Genomic DNA, 22,579 nt, shown 5'->3' with positions numbered 1-22,579 from the left:
CTCCTTATACACAATTCAAGATGCCGACACATCAACATTATTTGCAAGAAATACATTTTACAAAACAAATAATAAGAATAGGAATTATCCAAGGTTGAGACACTTTATTCCTAACAAGAATAACTCCAATGTTCTTTACACATGTGGATACTCGCTCAGTTTTATCGATGTGATTTGCTGGTAATCACGTAGGTGGCCTTATGCAAATTGTTGAGGATGACTTGGACTTTGGTGGGATGATGGAGATGGTGATTTAGTGTGAATGGTAGATGATATTGATGAGAAAGTGATGGTGGTGGAGGGTGAATGGTTCTTACAATTGGTGTTTTTCTAGCTCTCCTCTCCTAAATTCTAAGTCTTACCTCGCATCTTGGCATAAGCATTTGCCTTAACCATAGTGGTGCGGTGCATCTCCCCAAATCTGGATTTGGTTCGACTAACAAAGCATCACCAACGGCCTCGGGTGCTTGACTTATTGCCTCGATGTCAATCGGCCCATCTTCTTCTCCACTAGTTATTGCCATATAATCTCCTTGTTGGTTTTCTGAGAGAGGGGAGTATCCGGTGCTCTCATTGTAACCACTTGATTTTGAATCAGAGCTTACTTCTGCCGCGGCCCTTTTATCGCTTGAATTGACCTCTTGGCTTCTAGCCTCAACTATGCTTTCCCTTGATGGAACTGTATGCTATCTCTTGGATGGAGGTTCCAGATCTTCTTTGCCCTTCTCTACCTCTAAGGCTCTTTTCTTGTCTCTAGCTGTTTCTTGTTGCCGGCTACTTCTTTCACCCTTCTGTTCGACTGATTCTGCTGGACCTCCTTTTGGCTTCATCTTCTCATAGGTAAGGGGGATCCTTTGTCTTTGTAGCCTCCTTGACCTTTCATTATACCACGACTTGGTATGCAAATCAACTGCTCTTGTGACTACCTCCAAGGAAGGATCTTGATGGTTCCTAATTCATTGGATTCAATTCTGTTCCTTCTACCGTATCATAATCTTCTCTCAGTACATTTCGATCATCTTCTAGTTGATCGGGAATATCAAGGCCTCTCCATTTGATATCTCTCATTATGTTCACCGACAATCTTGAGAAAGAAAGCTCCCTCACATGAAAGTCATCTTTGGCATTGGCCCAAAAGTCCTCTATAGTGGGAACATGCTTAAATGCATTTCCATGAGATACTTTGATAAGACCATTAGGATCGAATCCTTGCCTTCTATACCACCCTAAATGATACCACTCTAATTCTTTCTCTGCAATTGCAAAGGCGGCCTGATTGGGACAACTATCATTACCAATTCCGATTGAGAATGTAATCCCTGCTTTACCTTCATTTCTCGTTATTCTATCATAGTGCTCAAGTTGCCTATCCAATTCCATCAAAACTACCTTGTCGGGAGGGTATCTTGGAAGCCTCTTGGGACAAATTGTACTCCCTGCTACTCTAATGTAGGTGAATTGCGGAAATTGGATGAACCAACTCCCAAACTTCTTTATCTTTGCCTCTGCTTCTGATGAAAGTCTCTTAGCAAGTGTTCCTTGTAATACCCTTACTGTCTTCATGGCAAAGGCGTCACATAATATCTTGTAATACTTGTTGTTGTGCAAATGAAGCTGTGGATAGCATTCATGCACCAAATATTGCCCCGGCCCCTTGCCAACTTCTCTTAAAGCCTTAAGTCCCAAACTCTTATATAATCTGGCAGTTAGGTAAAATAGATAGGATCCCATGTAGAATTGCTTTTGGTTTTGGACGGTTCTGAGTTGCAATTCTAGGTTCTCACTTATGATCCTGGCCCAATCAAATCTTCTTTTTCCCTTTTTCAAGTTGCATACTTTGAGCGAGGCCCATGATCCGATTGAGAAAAACAATGAGATCTCCATATTCTGATTTGAAGTCCACCACTGTAAGCTTTGATGACTTAGTTACGCCTTTCTTACCCTCGTGTAGCCAATTTTGCTTTAGATGTGTGAAATAGGCCTCTTGGTTATCCTGAAATGATTTAGCTGCTTGATCCATTATCACTACTGCCATGCTCTTGTACTGGGGAATGTAAAATGTTTCTTCGATTGCTTGTCCGCCAATATTGGCCAACACCCTCTTCCCTTTGCCAAAGATGATGGATTTATTGATTAGATCAAACTAGGATGCGCATTTCATAACCAATTCCGAACAGGGCAATGTAGGAGGAAAAGCCGCTGTGTGCACAATTCCACTTCTGTATATCTTCTTTGCTGAGGGGGATTGTCCTTTTAGTTTGTCCTTGACTTGTATCATGTTTACTGTACCGACATTGGTATCGGTTATTTGCTTCATTTTCGAGAAGAAAGTTGTTTTAGGCATCATATCCTCTTTGTCTTTCTTAGTATTTGTTCCTTTAGGATTTTTGCTTGCACTACCATCCTCCATCTCGTCGCCCTATTACAGGATGGTAAAGTGGTGGACAATAAATGCAAGAAGGACCACGGGAGACGATATCTAGACAAGAACGAAAAAAGGAAGTCAGCTTAAGGACCCCTTTCAACTCTAAATGATTAAAAGTCACCTCTACCAATAGTCGGATCTTCTTTTTGAATCTAGGATCAGACTTTGAGAATTTCAAATCGCTTGAAAATTAGAATTTTACTTCTTTGGAATTGTCCACCTTTGGCCTTGAAAATCAGACTTTCATCATGTATCTCCTCTCCAAACTAAAATTGCCTAGGTCTGATGTAAAAAGGGTGCAGCTCTAATGGAGAAAATCAGACCCCAACCAAGAATTATTTGGGGCAAGAAAATCGAAAAGTGCAGATCAGGCTCTGAAAATCGCTAGGAATGAACAAATTCTGCCCTTGCAATAGTTCGCCAAGCAATGGAGAAAGTTCAGGTCTGCAAGTAAAATCACCAAGGAAGAAAACTGCTCCCTCTAGAAGAAATCGCCAAATATGGAAATCTGCCCTTCGCCCCAAAAAGAATCGCCAAGAATGAACAAAATTCTGCCCTTGCTATAAAAATCACCCAACAATGGAGAAAGCTGCCCTCAAACCAATTCACCAAACACACCAAATCTGCTTTCGAAAAAAAATCGTTCAAGCATGGAAGAGAAGGAATGAAGAATGAAGGAGAGAGGGGAAAGAGTTTTCTCTTATACCCAATTTGTTTGCTCTCCCCAGCTGGCCGACTGGGACCCTGGGAGCAAGAAAAACAATAATTAATGCACAATTATGGCCCACAATTAAATACTTAGCTAAGTATTAACTTTGCCAAGATGAAATTTGCTTTTTTAAATTGCCAGTTAGATCCAAATTGCAAAAAGAAATTAAATAATGCCTTGGAGATATTAAATATTTCCATTAATGAGGATTTAGTAATTAATATGTCATTAAAATCGGATTTTGGCTAACCAAAGGCCATTTTTCAATATTAAATTACCAATTTCATTAAAGGCTTAAAATTTTTCAAGGCAATTTTAATCCATTAAAGTCAATTTTTACAATTCCATTTAAATCGATTTTGCTAAGCAATTTTAGTTTTTTAACACAAATAAAATTATTTCTCTAAAGTCTAAAATTGATTTTGCAATTTGCTTTCATCATAATAAAAATTAATTTTTTCACCAAAGAAAAATTTAAGATTTTCCAAAACTCAAATCTAACAAAATTTCCCTTTTAAAAATTACACAGTTATATCCAAAATTTCAAAAGAAAACGTCTAAGTACAAATTTACAATTTTTTATCTTGCCAAATGTTGCTGTTTGAAATTTTGCCTTGCCTAAGGATGAAATTGGTTGCTCTGGAAAATCAAGTGAAATGGGTGAAAATAAACCTAGCCCTCTCCCCACTGGCCTGAAGGTGTCCAAGGCTTAAAAATCTCAAAAAAATCAAATGAAAATCGTTGGACAATCCCAAAAAGTTGCCAAGGCGATTAAAAAAAGAGGGGGTCCTCAAAATTTTGGGGCGATGGTGTGAGAACCTCACAACAGAACTCTCTAGTGTTGTACATGAAGTTATAAACTTTCAGACTTAATGTATATGTGTTGCTGGCTATGTCCTTGATCATTTTCTTGGCAAAAATTTGTAAGCCAACTATAATTGTTATTAAAAGACTTTTATTGTTAAAGGTTGTGTTTCACCAAGCAAATTGATAGACATACTTGAGAGCCCTGTTGTTGTTTACAATGCACATGTAAGATATAACAAACATGTTTCTCAATATCTGAGTCTTCCATGACTTATCTTATGCGTATTCGTATGAGGGCATAGGCTACTAAGAACCTTAGTCTTGTACACTCTAGCTGATATTTTGATATATGTTTTCAACTTTTGATTCCATGGATTTCATATATTGTAGACATTTGACACTTGACACTATGTTTAACTTTTTATTATGTTATTCAATTTTTTTCCTTCAAAAAATCGTTGTTATACTTATGTGATCTATGCAAAATTGTGTATGAGTGTTAAGTAGCTTCTATTTATCTCAATTATTGTGTATTTGATGTTAATTGATTGACTAAATGATGCATGAAAGAATCTTTAAATCCTTTAAAATCTTTGAATTTCACGGGCTTTTTGATTTTCAGTGTCCTGGCCGAGTCCGAGTCCGAGTCAGATTTTGACTTTCCGTGTCAGAGGCAAGTCCGAGTCTTGTAATTATGATTGATGCTAATAACATTGAGAAGTCCAAAGAAGAAGACTTAAAAATTATTGGTTACTCCCATTTGTTGATTCCCTTGTTTATTCTTCAGCAAATTTTTGTTAAGTATGAAAGTGTTTGTGTAAGGTGCAAATCTGGAGATCTAGAGTGGGGCCCCATGCCAAGAAGTACAACTAAAAAATTAAAAAATAACACCAGCAAAACATCTGCAAGAATCAAAGCAGACCTGCAGGAATCAGGCTATGTGACTTTAAACCATATGGCTGAAGAATTGTGTTCCTAGGTGCAGATTTCCTGTTATTAACCGGGGTCCACCCCACCCTAATGCCCTCCTCAATATAGTCAGAGAATTGGGATAAGCTGAACATTCTTTTTTAATAGTGATCAATATTGAGTTGAGACTGGAGGAGTGAGTGCCTGCTGATTCCCCAACTGATGCAGCTGCTATGGAGAAATCAGGCACAAAAACCTTTCTAGGTTTGACCCATGCAGAGATGTGAGTAGAAGCGAATCCTGCAAGAAGGCAACATGTACAGAATAATATTTATATGTAATGGCTGCAATACTAGTGTTATAGGGAGCAGCAATGATCACTTCCAAGGCTTCCTTAAAAGATACTTATGATTGTTGTATAACCCTGACTTTATATTGTAAATGGTTGTCGGTATATTGTCACAACAAATAGTTTCCAGATAATCAGGGGTTATGTGGTCCATATATTGTGTAAAGTCAAGCCCATCACCATTCAGAAGACCTTGAAATACTTTAGAATAAATGTAGCGACCAGCATGCAGGGGACAATTTAGTTTTTAAATTCTGAAAAATCATTTGTGTGTTTGGATAAACATTTACGGTAAAAATGGGAGAAAGAACCAATAAAAGGAGGGAAAAAATTGTTTTGACAATTTAATTTGTTGGTATGCACATTGGAAGACAAGCTTTTTTGGATCTTCAAAGGAGTATATTCTGAGTCTCTGAGATGCTGTTCTTGAGTGTGCTTCATCAACGCTGCTTCTCAATTTTCTTTTTTCCTATTTAACTCTTCTTCCGACAAAAATCATGTCTTTTATTTTGCCTCTTATAATGTAACCAGAAATTTGTTTCATGGCCAATTTTATTTGTTGATCAACATGGCAACAATTTGGGTGCCTTCTGTAAATTTGAAAACAGATAATTTAATATAATAAAGGATATCATGCTTCAGAATCTTAGAATATTACTTTGAAATAAAGGATATCATGATTCAGAATCTTGGATTATTATTTTAAAAAGTTACTGGCAAGCCAGTCACTCAACTGGACAGAGAACAATTGTTTTTTGATATTAATAAGTTGCAAAAACTAGGGTGCTGACCTTTACAAGAACACTGCCTGAGGACGTACAGACACAGCACATTAACAACATATAAACATCAAAAGCAGCTTAAGACAGAACTTTTAAAGAGATAAACATATGACATAGTTCAGCAGCCTATACCCATGAAAGTTAGCACCACAAGACAGAGTTGTACCAAACAAAAGAAAACAAACTAAAAACCTATCCAAATTCTTACTAGTACAACCCAAGCCGTAGCACAACCAACAGAAGTTCAAAAAGACATGCAGGCTATAATACAGTGAAGTCTGAGAGGGACAGGGGTTCAGATCCCTGTTAGACCTTGTGCGAGGATTTAATATTGCAACCAGGCCAAGGATTTAATATTGTAAGCGTTCTGATAGAGAACAATTGTTATCCCTATGGCTGAAAAAGTGTTGAACATGCATTTTATGTGTACTAAACCAGTAACAGTTTTTTCTGTACTGTAAAATTAAAAATGAAATATGAAGATTTCTTTCCTTTTACTTTGTTTTTATTAAATAGGGCATAAACTTCTTTTGGTGTAATGCATTGAATCTTTCTTTCTACCCAAGAATGATGTTGCCCTTTCACCATGTCTCTGCTAAGTTAGTCTTTCTACATGGTTGCATTTTCTTCAATAGTTGCATTTACTCTTGAAGTGAGTATCTAGGAACATTCAAGTTAAAATGTATGATTCCTTACTCGAATATTCTCTACACGAAACATCCAAAACATTAATTTTGGCATTTTGTAGGCTGGACAAGAGTCTTTTCGGTCGATAACAAGATCTTATTATAGAGGAGCTGCTGGAGCATTACTAGTTTATGATATCACCAGGTACTTTAATTCTTTCAAGTTTATTGACCTGAGTTATTGTAGAACAAAGCATCATTTGATTCCCTGGAGTGAGAAGAGCTTTGTTTTACCTGTATGTGTTTGGATATTTTAGCATAATTTGATTCCCTGTGGTGAGAAGACTTATGTTGTACCAGATATCTTTGTTTATTTTACTGCTTATTCACCAGTTATTCACCAGTTTAGGCTTAAAGTTACATCTTAAATATGTTTTACTGCTTATTCACCAGTTTAGGCTTAAAGTGACATTTTAAGTAATTTGTAGGGTCCTCTAGCAGGAATGACATTTAGGCCAATCCAATACCTTCACCATATGCTTGAAGATTACCATGGGTTGAATTTTTAATTTTGTATTCGACTGTAATATACTAATATGGTATAATTAGGAAGAGAACAAGACATTATTTTTTCGTAGATTTTCACAACCTTTATATTATAGTTGTACAGATTATATGCATTTCTCATACAAATTAAATTGTTGACTTTTATAAATTCCAACTTTAACTATTTTGGAACTTTTGTTCAGGAGAGAGACTTTTAATCATCTTGCAAGCTGGCTTGAGGATGCACGGCAACATGCAAATGCAAACATGACTATAATGCTTATAGGGAACAAGTGTGACCTTGCTCACAGGAGAGCTGTGAGCACTGAAGAAGGTGAAAAGTTTGCAAAAGAAAATGGTTTGATATTTATGGAGGCGTCAGCAAAAACTGCTCAAAATGTAGAGGAGGTATTGAGTTTGCATATTCTTGTGCTAGTTTTAGATTAGTTAAAATGTTCTAGTTTCTAGGCTTTACAAAAGCTGAATCATTTGCTTTGTTTTTTCAGGCATTTATAAGCACCGCATCACAAATTTATTATAAAATTCAGGAGGGTGTCTTTGATGTGTCAAATGAGGTGAGCAATAATACTTGTATCCACATGAGCCCTCCTGCATGGACATAAATACTTGTTTGTGTGCTCATGTTAAATTGTATCTAAACACGGTGGATTCAAAAAATGCTAAATAGATGAACCTTGCTTTTTCCATATATCTAGGAGGAATTGACTATATTGCTGCTCCCATTTTGGATATTTTCTATCATGTTCTAAAATAAAGATTCAAGGAGTTCGACTGAAATCTTGCTTCCTTGTTATATGTTTCAGTCATGTGGCATCAAAGTTGGATATGGAGGTGTTTCTGGTGCTGGCGGTGGAACAGGAAGTGTTAATGCTGCCCAAGGAGGAAGTTGTTGTAGTTGACTCAAATGTTTGTGTTTGAATCATGCCAGAAATTGGTTGAATCACTTTGCTTGATAGCCGAGTTTGCATCTGCTGATTTTGCTTTATAACATTCATGCCCCAACTGTACAGTGCAGCATCTGCAGTTAGACTCCTCTGTCACTGGCAAAGTCTGTATGCTTCCATCATTTGATTGCTTCAAGCCTTCATCTGCGAAGCTATTCGTATAGCCATTTACATGTTTTTTTATGTGCTTTTATTGTTTATGTACAAATGAAACTTTTCTGGACAAAGCCACATATTTCATCTCAATCATAGTTTTCAATTTACCTGTATCTCTACTAGTGCAGGGATATAAATCCCAGCTTTAATTATCTGCTGTAATTATGTGATCTGTTTCTTTAACCCTGTTTTTGGTATTGTTATACTTTTCTTCAGTTTATTTGCTTGTTTCTCTGTTATATCAGAGTGCTGATTGTATTTACTGGCCTGAATTCCTCATACCACGTTAACTGTTGCTTTAAATACATTTTTTTGTCCCATTGTGATTCAGGATAAAAATGCTGACACCATTAGATTACGAGTCTTTAGCAATGTAGTGTCACCAAGAATGCAGGCTTCTCATTCAACAAATTCACCATTTTTGGAGTATTTTGGGATTATTAATAAGTAGATAATGACTTATGTTCTCACGTAATTATGAAGAATTAGAACACTATTAATAAAATATTTAACCATACAATTTAAAGTAAGCTTCAGATTATGTTAGAAATAGATCTTTGAAATTTTTAAACTGAATTTCATATTATCAATGTGAATAACGAGAGTAACTGTGATGATGTATAAGTAATATAAGAACTGATGTTAGGGTAACTCATTTGCTTGAAAGCAAAATTGTCTTGGAAGATAAGTCTCAATTTGAAGATTGAATAAAAAAGTATATGTTTGGTAAATGCTGCTTTTGTACATGTTCCAATTATTGCACCTTTAAGTGTACATCTTGATAAAATAACTAGAGGATGCGAATTGTAGAAAGGACTAGATGACAAATATTTGTAAATGCATTAAATTTTCTTTATCAGAAAAATTCATAGACGTGGAACTAAATCTCCTGATCGAGTATGTTAGGCAGAGATGCCTAGATAATCAAATATCCTAGGTAAAACTATTGAATCTTGATTTGTTATATTTTCTGTTTTAATCAGTAAAAGTCTAAAAGATATAGTATTAAGTTCTGTTATTAGATAGAAATTTTTGATGCAAGATAATACATAGGGTTTAGAGAAGATTTGCTGATTGTATTTACTGGCCTGAATTCCTCATACCACGTTAACTGTTGCTTTAAATACATTTTTTTGTCCCATTGTGATTCAGGATAAAAATGCTGACACCATTAGATTACGAGTCTTTAGCAATGTAGTGTCACCAAGAATGCAGGCTTCTCATTCAACAAATTCACCATTTTTGGAGTATTTTGGGATTATTAATAAGTAGATAATGACTTATGTTCTCACGTAATTATGAAGAATTAGAACACTATTAATAAAATATTTAACCATACAATTTAAAGTAAGCTTCAGATTATGTTAGAAATAGATCTTTGAAATTTTTAAACTGAATTTCATATTATCAATGTGAATAACGAGAGTAACTGTGATGATGTATAAGTAATATAAGAACTGATGTTAGGGTAACTCATTTGCTTGAAAGCAAAATTGTCTTGGAAGATAAGTCTCAATTTGAAGATTGAATAAAAAAGTATATGTTTGGTAAATGCTGCTTTTGTACATGTTCCAATTATTGCACCTTTAAGTGTACATCTTGATAAAATAACTAGAGGATGCGAATTGTAGAAAGGACTAGATGACAAATATTTGTAAATGCATTAAATTTTCTTTATCAGAAAAATTCATAGACGTGGAACTAAATCTCCTGATCGAGTATGTTAGGCAGAGATGCCTAGATAATCAAATATCCTAGGTAAAACTATTGAATCTTGATTTGTTATATTTTCTGTTTTAATCAGTAAAAGTCTAAAAGATATAGTATTAAGTTCTGTTATTAGATAGAAATTTTTGATGCAAGATAATACATAGGGTTTAGAGAAGATTTGCTGATTGTATTTACTGGCCTGAATTCCTCATACCACGTTAACTGTTGCTTTAAATACATTTTTTTGTCCCATTGTGATTCAGGATAAAAATGCTGACACCATTAGATTACGAGTCTTTAGCAATGTAGTGTCACCAAGAATGCAGGCTTCTCATTCAACAAATTCACCATTTTTGGAGTATTTTGGGATTATTAATAAGTAGATAATGACTTATGTTCTCACGTAATTATGAAGAATTAGAACACTATTAATAAAATATTTAACCATACAATTTAAAGTAAGCTTCAGATTATGTTAGAAATAGATCTTTGAAATTTTTAAACTGAATTTCATATTATCAATGTGAATAACGAGAGTAACTGTGATGATGTATAAGTAATATAAGAACTGATGTTAGGGTAACTCATTTGCTTGAAAGCAAAATTGTCTTGGAAGATAAGTCTCAATTTGAAGATTGAATAAAAAAGTATATGTTTGGTAAATGCTGCTTTTGTACATGTTCCAATTATTGCACCTTTAAGTGTACATCTTGATAAAATAACTAGAGGATGCGAATTGTAGAAAGGACTAGATGACAAATATTTGTAAATGCATTAAATTTTCTTTATCAGAAAAATTCATAGACGTGGAACTAAATCTCCTGATCGAGTATGTTAGGCAGAGATGCCTAGATAATCAAATATCCTAGGTAAAACTATTGAATCTTGATTTGTTATATTTTCTGTTTTAATCAGTAAAAGTCTAAAAGATATAGTATTAAGTTCTGTTATTAGATAGAAATTTTTGATGCAAGATAATACATAGGGTTTAGAGAAGATTTGCTGATTGTATTTACTGGCCTGAATTCCTCATACCACGTTAACTGTTGCTTTAAATACATTTTTTTGTCCCATTGTGATTCAGGATAAAAATGCTGACACCATTAGATTACGAGTCTTTAGCAATGTAGTGTCACCAAGAATGCAGGCTTCTCATTCAACAAATTCACCATTTTTGGAGTATTTTGGGATTATTAATAAGTAGATAATGACTTATGTTCTCACGTAATTATGAAGAATTAGAACACTATTAATAAAATATTTAACCATACAATTTAAAGTAAGCTTCAGATTATGTTAGAAATAGATCTTTGAAATTTTTAAACTGAATTTCATATTATCAATGTGAATAACGAGAGTAACTGTGATGATGTATAAGTAATATAAGAACTGATGTTAGGGTAACTCATTTGCTTGAAAGCAAAATTGTCTTGGAAGATAAGTCTCAATTTGAAGATTGAATAAAAAAGTATATGTTTGGTAAATGCTGCTTTTGTACATGTTCCAATTATTGCACCTTTAAGTGTACATCTTGATAAAATAACTAGAGGATGCGAATTGTAGAAAGGACTAGATGACAAATATTTGTAAATGCATTAAATTTTCTTTATCAGAAAAATTCATAGACGTGGAACTAAATCTCCTGATCGAGTATGTTAGGCAGAGATGCCTAGATAATCAAATATCCTAGGTGAAACTATTGAATCTTGATTTGTTATATTTTCTGTTTTAATCAGTAAAAGATATAGTATTAAGTTCTGTTATTAGATAGAAATTTTTGATGCAAGATAATACATAGGGTTTAGAGAAGATTAAAGGCGTTGGTCCAATCTACTTCCATGTAGCCAGCTGTATTGCTCGAGAGAACGGATGGAGATGGACAATAAATTCTGGAGTGACGTTCAATCCTGCTTAAAGAATTTTTAAATGTAAAAGCAGCTGCTAAATAAGATGGCAAGCGTTTCCAAACAAATGTGGAAAGGAAACAAGGAATTGTTATATACTTAACATCAGCTTCAAGAGATTCTATTTATTTACACCGTGCTCTCATATGCAGATATTGGTTGGATGAAAGCCATAGAGGGATATTGAGATCGTTCAATGCATGCACGAATGCTTTAAGAGACAATCTCTATTCATATTTAATTTCATACGGAGGAAATTTTAGGTGGCAACATTTAATTTTGAATATATACTTCATAGCAATTCAATGCTGAGTGAATGGTCTTGCATGATGTACACGACAGTTTATTGTTGATTTCGAGTTGTGGAGAGCAACTATTAATGGCAATAAGTAAAAGACTGCGAAAAATATGTTGTAACTTTTCAGGCAACTGAAGAAGAATGGTAACCACACACGTATGAATTTACACGACTATTTCATTGGGATCATCATAAATGGGCGGTTCAGGAATTGTATTTTAGGGTTGTTAAATGTTAGGATATTTGGCGAGAAGGAACCTTAAACTAGGTAGAGCAAAGGACAAGCGATGGCTCATACAACTAGATAAGAAGAATAAAAGGAAACATAATGTTGCCCTCTTGCCAGTTTGAAAAGGTTTAGGTTGTGTAAAGAAGGCTTATTACAGTTACAAATAGATAGAAAATTACACAGAAGATTGCTCAAAGAGTGGTTTGAGGTTCTGATTCTCACACTGATGTAAAAAAACTGTCGAAGCGAGTTGAGATGGTCAAGATCTTAGTCTGGCTCGCTATCCTGGATATAATGAAATATATTGTAAAAATGTAGGTCAGATAGAATTGAAGCAAAGGAATAAAAAATATTTGGTAAACCTTTGTAAATCTAGACAGAATCAGACAAACAAAAAAATTATCAATTGGAAGTGATATCTGTTGGGTAACTACAGCCCTCCATAATAACACAACACGCAGGATCAGGATCCTTGAGGAAGTCTGATCCAGAACAACTATTGTTGAGAGTAAGTGATGTAAGTATGATAACTTACAATTAACAAACCCACAAAGAATCAGATTCAAGGACTATAAACACCTGCTAACTGGGCAACAATTAGTGGATTTAACACAGCCGAAGGCATTGGAAAAGCCTTTTTCACTGGAAATAAAGATATGTCATGGGTTGTAATGTATAAATGAGTGGAAACAACATTAAAAAATGTTAAAAGAAAATTAGTAAGCTAAGAAATCCTTGATTAGATTAGTAATACAAATATGTTTGAGAGGACAAAGGGGAAACTATGGATATCTCTTACTTCTACTGTCAGCATCTGGAGTGGCGTTTAAGGAAAGAGATATTGATGGCTGTAACTGGATGAGCGAAAAGGTCAAATGGGATCAGCTGATGACAGTTTTAAATATAGTTGATCTCTAGCTGGGTGTAGTGTTGAGTCCATTTCGAAAGAGAAGCGGTACTGAAATCTCAAGTGATTAAGAGAATGATGGAAATGTCTCTCTAACAGTTGAATGGAATATATTTAGCAAAGTAACAAGAATCGAAATTGAATCGGAATCGGCAAGGCCGAATTGAATTGTGAATCAGCCATGAATCAGAATCGAATCGGCCACGAATCGGCAAATTAAAAAAAACCCTAGAAATTTAGTGAGCAACTTATTTCATAAACCCTTTATTGCTGATTTGATTCACTGATTCACAAAAAATCATTTGGCTTGAATCAAATCGGCGAATCGCGTGAATCGCCGTGATTCTTGGAACTATGATATTTAGTCATGAATGCTTTTAAGAAATAAATTCTTGAGCTCTGCAAGCTTCCATTTGTATATTCGGAATAGAAATCTAATCCATTACATAATTCTATGTTCCCCCAAGTTTTCAGAATGGGGATGGGGATGGCAGGGGACAGCGGGATGCGTTTCTTGGACAACAATTTTTTTTTGTCGATTTTGGAGACCTGGGGGGATGGTGAAAGCTTTTTTTTTGGGGGGGTGGGTGGTGGCAGGGGGAAGATGCATCCTTGGGGAACATAGATTACATTGCAATTCAATTCAAACATTGAAGGAATAGTCAAAGTCAAGTAATTGATCATTTTTTGTCTTTTATGCATATCCCTCGTGAGTGGAATGGTGTTGCTGATTGTTTGGCTAAATGGGCCTCTAAGCAAGGGTCGGCTTGGAATATTATTGATCATAGGATGCTTCCTCTTGATTTACCTCAGATGTTGGTTCAACTTGTGGACCAGGATAAAGTTCTGTAGTTTCCTTTGTTTCTTGTGTTGCTCTACTCTCTGTGATATTCAATAAAATTTTTACCCCTCTTTTAGTGAAAAAAGTCAAATAATTGATAGTTCAGGAGAGGCCTTCAATAAGAACCGTTGCGATAATTTAGCAATTTACCTTCTGTATGAGGAGCTAGGAGGAATCTAGAGGGCACAATCTATTGACAGGCCTAATTTGTCAAGACAGAAGTCTCGAATGGAGAAAACTAGAGGAATCATTATGTGGCACTGCAAATAATAAAAGAAAAAATTACTATGTTGATGGTTTCTCGATTAAACCTCGTGAGGGTCATTCTAAAAGATGATTTTCTGAGGTCGACGGAGGAAATCATTGTTTCCTAGAGATTACTGAAAATGACAGTCACACCCTTTAGCTTTTTCTCTTCACAGGGCTGAAACAGGTAGTTTATGAATAAATGATCAAATGTCTTTTACGTTAGTAAGACTTGCGTGTGATTGATCAGATCATTTCGCTAGATTAGAGAGAGGTTATGCAAATGCCGGAGGGAGTATAAATACCCAAGAGGCGATTTCTTCTGCGGTCAATAAATCGTAAGCATTTGTTTTCGAAATGGTGAGTAAGTTGGAGGTTAATGCATGACATTAATGGAGGGATGGGTGACCTCTCAGGGAGGGCAAGTGCTTCACTTCTGTGAGCATTGCCTATCTTCAGTGAGTGATAAGTGTTCCATTCATTCTGAGGGATGAGTTCTTCTGAACTTATGGCTTATAGGTCAATGGGTGTGACTCAAAAAGTCCACAATTGAATTTTGATAGCACTATCGCAATTCATAAGCTTGTTTAATTATACATATACAAAGTGGTTGACAAGTTTTCTTGTTCTCTAATTTAAAATTGGTACTCATCAAAGTAGTTGAGTTTTAGAGAAGGATTACTCTTGACCCTCTCTTGTACCACGTCGCATAGAGTTTAATGTAGGCTGAAATTTTGCGAGGAGGGTGGCTTTAATAACATTGAAAACATTAACATAGCCTGCGAGGAGGGTGGCTTTAATAACATTGAAAACATTAACATAGCCTGCGAGGAGGGTGGCTTTACTAACATGAAAACATTAATATAGTCTGCATATCAATTTGTAGTTGGCACCATGATAATAGAGAAAATTAACGTTAAGTAATGTGTTTGAAAAAAATACTTGAAGAGGGTACCTTGTCATCAATTTAGGAAATAGAGGATTACAAAGTTAGAAGGCTTTTACATTAATATGGACATCTAAGAACGAAAATGGAAGTTAAAGTGAAATGGCCCAATTTTTTTTATGTCCTCAAGAATGTCTGCACATGCATCTATAATTTATGGATAATACTGCTAATAGAGGAAACTATATAATCATCTCCAAATCCATCTACAATTCATAGGGAATACATATAACAGAGAAAATTATTTTAAAACTTACATAAGATGCTCCTTGGTGGCATCAAGTCAGGGAAGGAGTGGAAGTTTTAAAGATCTTTCCAGTAATATTGATGTTTAAGAAGCCAACAGGAGACTTGTTGCAATGGCCTTAACTCTGAGCATTGCCACCTTAAATATCTGGGGATTTTTTTCTCCGTTAAGAGGTTGCCTGCATATAATAAGAAGGAACCAGGCTATGTTAGGAAGTATAATTACTCTGAACAAGTTAGTGTTACAAATGTGTCCGATGTAGGGTTTTGAGGTGTGCGCAAAGTAACCTGTCCTAAAATATAGAGGACATTGACTGCCTTCCGTATGATCTCGAATGCTGTGGCTGCTATTAGCAAACACTATTTGACTATTTCTGGGCTTTCTGTTTGGAGTAGGTATTTGCACTTGAAAGGATATGTTCTTACTCTCCTTGTTATTGGTAAAAGCGACGTGCTAGATGCATGTTATGGTTATCTGTGTTCTTTGTAGCAAGCAATTGTCGGTGTTATAATGGCGGAAACGTTTGGTTAAAGCGAAATTGGGTTAGTATGAATTAAAACCAATGTTGCACCAGTGACCATACAAATAGAGGAAGAAATTTGGCACAAGCTTATATTTTCTCTTCTTTTCATTTCTTTAGGGGAGAGGACCCAATAGTGGTGAGGGCTAACTTCGTCAACATGTAGCCGCTACATGGGATGTCGTAAGATTTTCGTTTTTTTTTGAAATGTAAAATGCACATTGAACTACCTACAACTAAGGTTTGAAGGTATGACTCATCATGCAACTTGTTAAAATAGTGCACCTAGTGAAATGTGTCTAAAAAATGATTTTTTGAATATTCGACCAAAAGTTAATCTAAAAATCTCTACTAATTCAATTTAAAATTATTATTTGTTGTTAATAGAGTATTGTATAACTATATGAAATGTAACATATATGCAACTTAAATGGACCAAATAGTTATTGTTAATCATAAATATTTGTTATATATAACTTTTATATATAACACAAAAGGACAAATACTTCAACATAAAAAGATTATTTGCTGTTATTATATAAATAACACATTATTATATAAAATACAACCTATATCCAACACATAGGGACCATTGGTTGGACACTAATTTTTTTGACAATTTCACACATTTCATGAGAAAATACAAAGCATTTACTGGTATTCACTTTTTATATTTGTGATGATACATATTATTGATATTTATGCACATACATTGCTACTCCAATAGTGGTACACATAAGAATAGTATGTGTACTAAGATATCAATGTTTATTTAAGTGAGCATATTATGTTTTGAGTGACATACATATATTAGATAGCTATGATATTTTGTTTAATACAAAAAGTTATTTCACTCATTAATGAATTCATTTATTTATTTTTTCTATAACATTTATAAGTTTTGATGTGTTCAAGAATTGGTGTATTTTTTATCAACATTTAGATTTTTATATATTTACAAATAGATCAATTAATTACAATATATAGTAAAAATGTGTTGGAAGATTGGAACCGTGATCCACTATTGAACCCCGCTCCACTATTGGATCCTCTCCCCTACTTCCTATTTTTTTTTTTTGGCTGTGTTTATTATAGCTTTTCTAGCTTTTATTATTTTCCATTATATAGTGTACTTCATATATATGACTTTATTGGCGAACATCTAATTATCAATCGTCTCTGGTCACCTGTGAGTTTGGCAAATAATTAAATTTGTTAATTAATGAATAACCTTCACCGCGCCGAGAAATTCCATCAGCTCAATTTGTGCCAGGTCTATCTAATTATACGAATGTAGAATTCAGAGTGCTTCTCATTCTCGTTGATAAAACTACAACAATTAACATCAAAGTTCTTTGCTACATCCCACTAAATGGTTAGTAGCACCAAAATGTGTCTTGCGACAAACTAATAGTATCAACAAATGAATTGCAAATACGATGATAAACACGGTAGATAATTAATTTTGATAATTAATGGATTTAGCTCTCCTCATGCTAACCCACTCCATGAATTACTCATGGAGTAGGTGTTGATTTGCTTTTGGAAAATGAACTTTTCGAGGATAATGGAAACATGTTTTCTTCGTCGATAATCACCATTTCTGGTCTTTTCTGACTTGTTGGAAAAAGAAAGCCTTTAGTAGTTGGCAAAGTCGTTTCAGGTAAATAGTATATCATTTATAGTATAAGTTTTTGGTTGTGGAAGCTATGGGTGTTTGTCAGTTGAAAGGTCGACGGATTGAATACTGCATTAACAGGGGGCTCTTCCACTTGCTTCTGACTTAACATTGATAAAATCAAGTTTATTCTGGCTGCTATTCAGAATCGGAAACTTATAATACCAAAATGCTGATGGACGAATCTATGTTAATTGCAGGAAAATCTCCTAAAACCTCCTAACTTAGAAGGCGACAATGAAAGATTGAGAGTGATTTCCTTGTTCATATGACATCCTAAATGGAAAAGTAGTCTCAATTACATGTACCATTATAACGCACATATAATCCATTACATTGAAAAAAAGAGCTTCTAAAAAGAGAGTATTGTATCATCAAAACACGTTTTTTTATCCAACCTTCTTCCTTTCAGTATACCATTGCGTTCTAACTTCTGAATAATGAAATAATACCTTTCAAGAAAAACACCCTAATACTAGAAGACAAAAATTTGTTCGTTCCAGACAAATGAAGAGTAGAAGACTTTGTCCAGACACCATCTCAGCTCCGAGTGGGATGGAAAGTTATATTATCCAGCTTTTACTAAAAAGAAATAAGCACTGACCTAAAATCTTGAATCTGAAAAAAAAAGAAAAAGATACTCAGGAGAGAACTAGTGGAGTAATTAACATGGGAAGAAAAATTCTTATAGACAAGCCCATTTGCATGTCATAGCAAATGATTACAACTTAAAAGGCACTGGTCGTCATTAACTGTTGCAAATGGCCGTGAGTGATCTTGGCACCCAAGAAATATAATCACACAGTAAGCCAATCCCATATGATTAAGGAATACATTACAAAGGTAATAACAATCACAATGCAAAGAATCCCAAAAACAAAGGTACAAGCAGCTTTGCTTCCATCCCAGGGTGGAATTCATAAGTCGACTTTTAAAAAGCTGGATCACATTTTCAAATCACTTACAAAGGGTGGATAAAGTCACAAGCCCTCCAAATCAAGCACTCTAAGATGGCCATGCCCTAACCATGTCCTAATTTCTCCATTTAAGCTTCCGCTAAATATAACACAGCCTATAAAATCATCATAGCGTGCAGTAATAGACTTGACAGGACTGTTATGGCCTTTCAAAACAGCCAAGCAACAGCTCTGACTCTCACCCACTACCCTCCTCCAGATTCTCACCGTCTTATCAGCAGATCCACTACAAACCAAATCCGATTTAACAGCAGCCAGGCACAAGACGGCCTGCATGTGACCACTCAGCAAACTAACGGCAAACATAATTTGTTTCCCATCACCACCATCATCACCTTCATATCCGTTCCCATCAATCATTTGCTTCTCCCAAACAATGATATCTCTATCAGAACCTCCTGAATAGAGAACATTCCCAGCAGAGCTAAGTGCCAGAGCATTAATGGCAGACTTGTGTTTGTCCAGTACTCCAATCATGGTATGTTTAGTCCTCCTTCCACGACAGCATTTCTTCCATACTTTTATCTTGGAATCAGCTGAAGCAGTATAGAGAATCCCATCATCTGAGGCCACAATTGAATTAATGGCATCTACATGGGCTTGGAATGATTCTATGCACACCCAATCTGATAGCCTCCACACCTTCACCGTTTTATCCCATGAAGCAGAATACAGAAGGCCATCTTTTGTTGTAGCAAGAGAAGATATTGTATCAATGTGTTGTATCCACAAGCATGTTTTATGTCTCCTCACTTTGACATAACTCCCTGGCCTTATACAATTTTTCAAATAGTCTTTCACCGTGGGCAGCGAGCAAACAAATTTAGGATGGCCAGTTTCAGATAACTTCCAGATTCTGATTTTATGGTCCTCATGTGCGCTCAATATCTTATCACCAGAAAAAGTAATGGCCTTCACAGCCCCAGAGCCGAAGGAGAATCCTTGTTTTGAAGGGCTCCGTCCATCATAATGCCAAGCTTGAATGCCATAGGATCCACTATAGAGAACATTACAGCAATTTAAAGCCAAGGAATATATGCCCACATCACCAACATGACGATCCTTGATAGCTGAGACACATCCATGACTATTCCTTTCATAGTTTTGTGACCCCATGTCTAAGAATCTGAGGGAGGGAGTTGAGCACAAGCTCAATTCTGAACGAAAGCTTGACATGGAATGGTCTCTGCAGTCACATGAAGCATTTGATGATAGAACGCCATAAACTAATTTCTTTTTTGTGTCATGAGAGACCATTATGGAATCATAGGTGGTGAATGTGCTTTCAGGTTCTAAAGAGCTTGTTAGGATACGTCCCATTGGTTTTCCATCTTTGTCATGGTATTCAATGGTATTCTCCTCCTCCCCATCCCGTGGTATATTGACTCCAGAATAAACCATGGAAACCCGTTTGCTCTTACACCATGTAAGACCAACTTCATTCAATCCTGCGATGCCTGGCTTATTGATAAGCCAGACTAGGTATTCTCTCTATGCTACTACCCACGCAATCCCTGCGAGAATATGTACAATACAAATCAATGGCAGCGAACCTAGATTCCAGGCTTTCATATAGAGCTAAAGAAGTCATATGTGGAGTTCTACAGATCTTGTTAATGAGAGTAAAAGAGATGCAATGGAGGAGATGGCAGAGAGCCTAGATTCCAAACAAGAAGCCATAAATGGGTTTCTACAGATTTTGTTAATGGGAGTAAAAGAGATGCAATGGAGGATATGGCAGAGAACCTAGATTCCAAACAAGAAGCCATAAATGGGTTTCTATAGGTGCTGTTACTATTGAGTCAATGATATATATTGGAGGAGAAGAAGCTGATGATTTGGCGGCCATGGCATTTTGAAACATCGTTTCAAAGGACTTCAACACGGCCTAACCCCTCAACATAGGTTTGACAAGCGCTTTCTATTTTTTTTTAATGGTAGGCACATTATCAATGGGCTTTTATCCTTTTCACCAGGCGAAAGAATCCAGATATTTGGCTAATGGAATTCTTGGTATTTAAAAAATATCACAATTTGTAGACTGTTATCCAGCATTAAGGTGGTGCGCTTGTAAGCATGGCTGGTTCAATTGGATCCAACTGAGGCCAGGCTATAAAAAAATATTTTGGAGCTCACATAGAGGGACCGAGTACAACTGGAGCTTATGCAAGGAGATTTTGCATTCGTACCCCTGTGTATGTTTAATTATTTATTTGAATTCTTGACACCTAAAAAGTGTTGGTGTTTTAATTTTTTTATATTGGTTGGAAGGTTTTGTTAATGGAAGTCTTCTATATGTTAATGGAAGTCTGACATAATGAAAATGATTTCGTACTGACATCAAAGTTGATTGATTGGACATGAATCTAATATCATATATCCTATTTTTTTATATTCCAAATCTAATATCATATATCCTATTTCTAAATTCAATATTTCAAAGTAGAGAAAAAAATAATCCACATTCCAAACCTAATATCATATATCCTATTTCTAAATTCTATATTTCAAAGTAGAGACGAAAATAATCCACAGTTAATTTATATTTTACATTGATATTTTATAATGATGGTTAATATTAACATTTTTGGAAAAAGAGGGGTAAAAATTTATTAAGACAGAAAGGAATATAACAAGGAGAGCTCAACAAGGATTTCGATCCTGAGCAACAAGATCATCAAATTCTTGCACCATCTCAAAGGACAGTTGCCTCCTATCCCTAATATTCCAACTCGGATCATGACTAGAAGCCCATTTGGCTAAACAATCAGCAGCTCTGTTCCATTCACGAGGAATATACGTGAACCTAATGAATTGAAAAGAGGTAGAGAAGAGAATAATTTGCTTAACAACAGTGGCCAGTTGCCAACTAACATCCTCAAGCTCCTGCGAAAAAAGCATGTTCACCACCACCTGGGAATCAGACTCACAGATAATCTTACTCCATCCCCGCAAGCAACACTGTTCCACAACATATAAAATAGCCCGAGCTTCCATGAGATTGTTAGTATAATCACCCTTATGAACTGAGAAGAAAAATTTAACATCCCATCCCTCTTCCGAAGAGATTAGAATATTAACATTTTATTTAAATGACACTGATATTAATATACTGTAAAATCATATATTACATAAAAGAGAAGAAAATAGTTAATGGGTGACATATACTGTATTTTAATATCTTTTATTAATAATTAATTCTATTATTTCTTTATATGATAGTGATATCTTTTAATCTTAGTGTGTATATCTTATTTTGATATTAAGCTTTAATAGTTAATGCTGCCAATCTATGTATTGCCAATCTTGTGAAGTTGAGTTTTACAATAAATTACTTAAACTTATAATTAATTTACTTTAACTTTTAAATAATTCTTTTATATAATTAAAGAAATCCAATATTTAAAAAATAAATCTCAAATGGATTCAGTTGTGAAAATATCTCATCCCTTCAAACTTTCTCCTTTATTTCAGATATCTATGAACATACTGTTATGGACACTTGCATATAACTTATAATGCTGACTTAATGAAATACGAAATATAATAAAACAAATGAGACATAGGATAAATTCTTTGATAATTACACTTAGATGTTAATCTTAGTTCGACATGGATAGCCTTCACAAGTATAGTCTAATTTTTCTATTATATATTATCCCATCACCTGCTTTTAGAAAATTAGGTTTACGAGTGACCTCATTTCTTAGTTTTTTTTGGCCGCCGTGGTTGTATGATTGGGTCTCTTTTAAGCTTAGGCTTAATGACTACTTTTTCTTCAAGTTGGCCTCAAACTCATTTT

At 35.0% G+C, this 22,579-nt stretch overlaps 2 protein-coding genes across 3 annotated transcripts in view; one reads left to right on the top strand and one right to left on the bottom strand.

Annotated features, from left to right (window-relative positions):
• LOC149580576 (ras-related protein RABB1c) overlaps nt 1–8,457 on the top strand; it is a 33,901-nt gene extending 25,444 nt beyond the window's left edge. For both annotated transcript variants that reach the window (XM_089792053.1, XM_089792044.1), the window contains 4 exons: nt 6,730–6,812; nt 7,357–7,561; nt 7,660–7,728; nt 7,978–8,457. In XM_089792053.1, coding sequence (XP_089648179.1) covers nt 6,730–6,812; nt 7,357–7,561; nt 7,660–7,728; nt 7,978–8,073 — 453 coding nt within the window. In that variant the 3' untranslated portion in view covers nt 8,074–8,457. The remainder of the gene's footprint in view (nt 1–6,729; nt 6,813–7,356; nt 7,562–7,659; nt 7,729–7,977) is intronic.
• Nucleotides 8,458–18,521: 10,064 nt separating this feature from the next.
• On the bottom strand, nt 18,522–20,837 carry LOC149580575 (protein JINGUBANG-like). The gene has a single exon (XM_089814164.1). The coding sequence runs from the start codon at nt 20,176–20,178 to the stop codon at nt 18,781–18,783; it is 1,398 nt and encodes a 465-aa protein (XP_089670290.1). The 5' UTR covers nt 20,179–20,837; the 3' UTR covers nt 18,522–18,780.
• Nucleotides 20,838–22,579: the final 1,742 nt, after the last annotated feature.

This window comes from Cupressus sempervirens, chromosome 1 (assembly GCF_028749045.1).
Source record: "Cupressus sempervirens isolate cs-2001-9-10 chromosome 1, ASM2874904v1, whole genome shotgun sequence".
NCBI classification, from domain to species: domain Eukaryota; kingdom Viridiplantae; phylum Streptophyta; class Pinopsida; order Cupressales; family Cupressaceae; genus Cupressus; species Cupressus sempervirens.
The sequence above is the reverse complement of the archived record's forward strand: the minus strand, read 5'-3'. Positions and strand labels throughout refer to the sequence as shown.

Bases quoted from the DNA above. Each gene is read 5' to 3' on its own strand.
- LOC149580575 (XM_089814164.1), bottom strand. From the start codon at position 20,178: ATGGTTTATTCTGGAGTCAATATACCACGGGATGGGGAGGAGGAGAAT.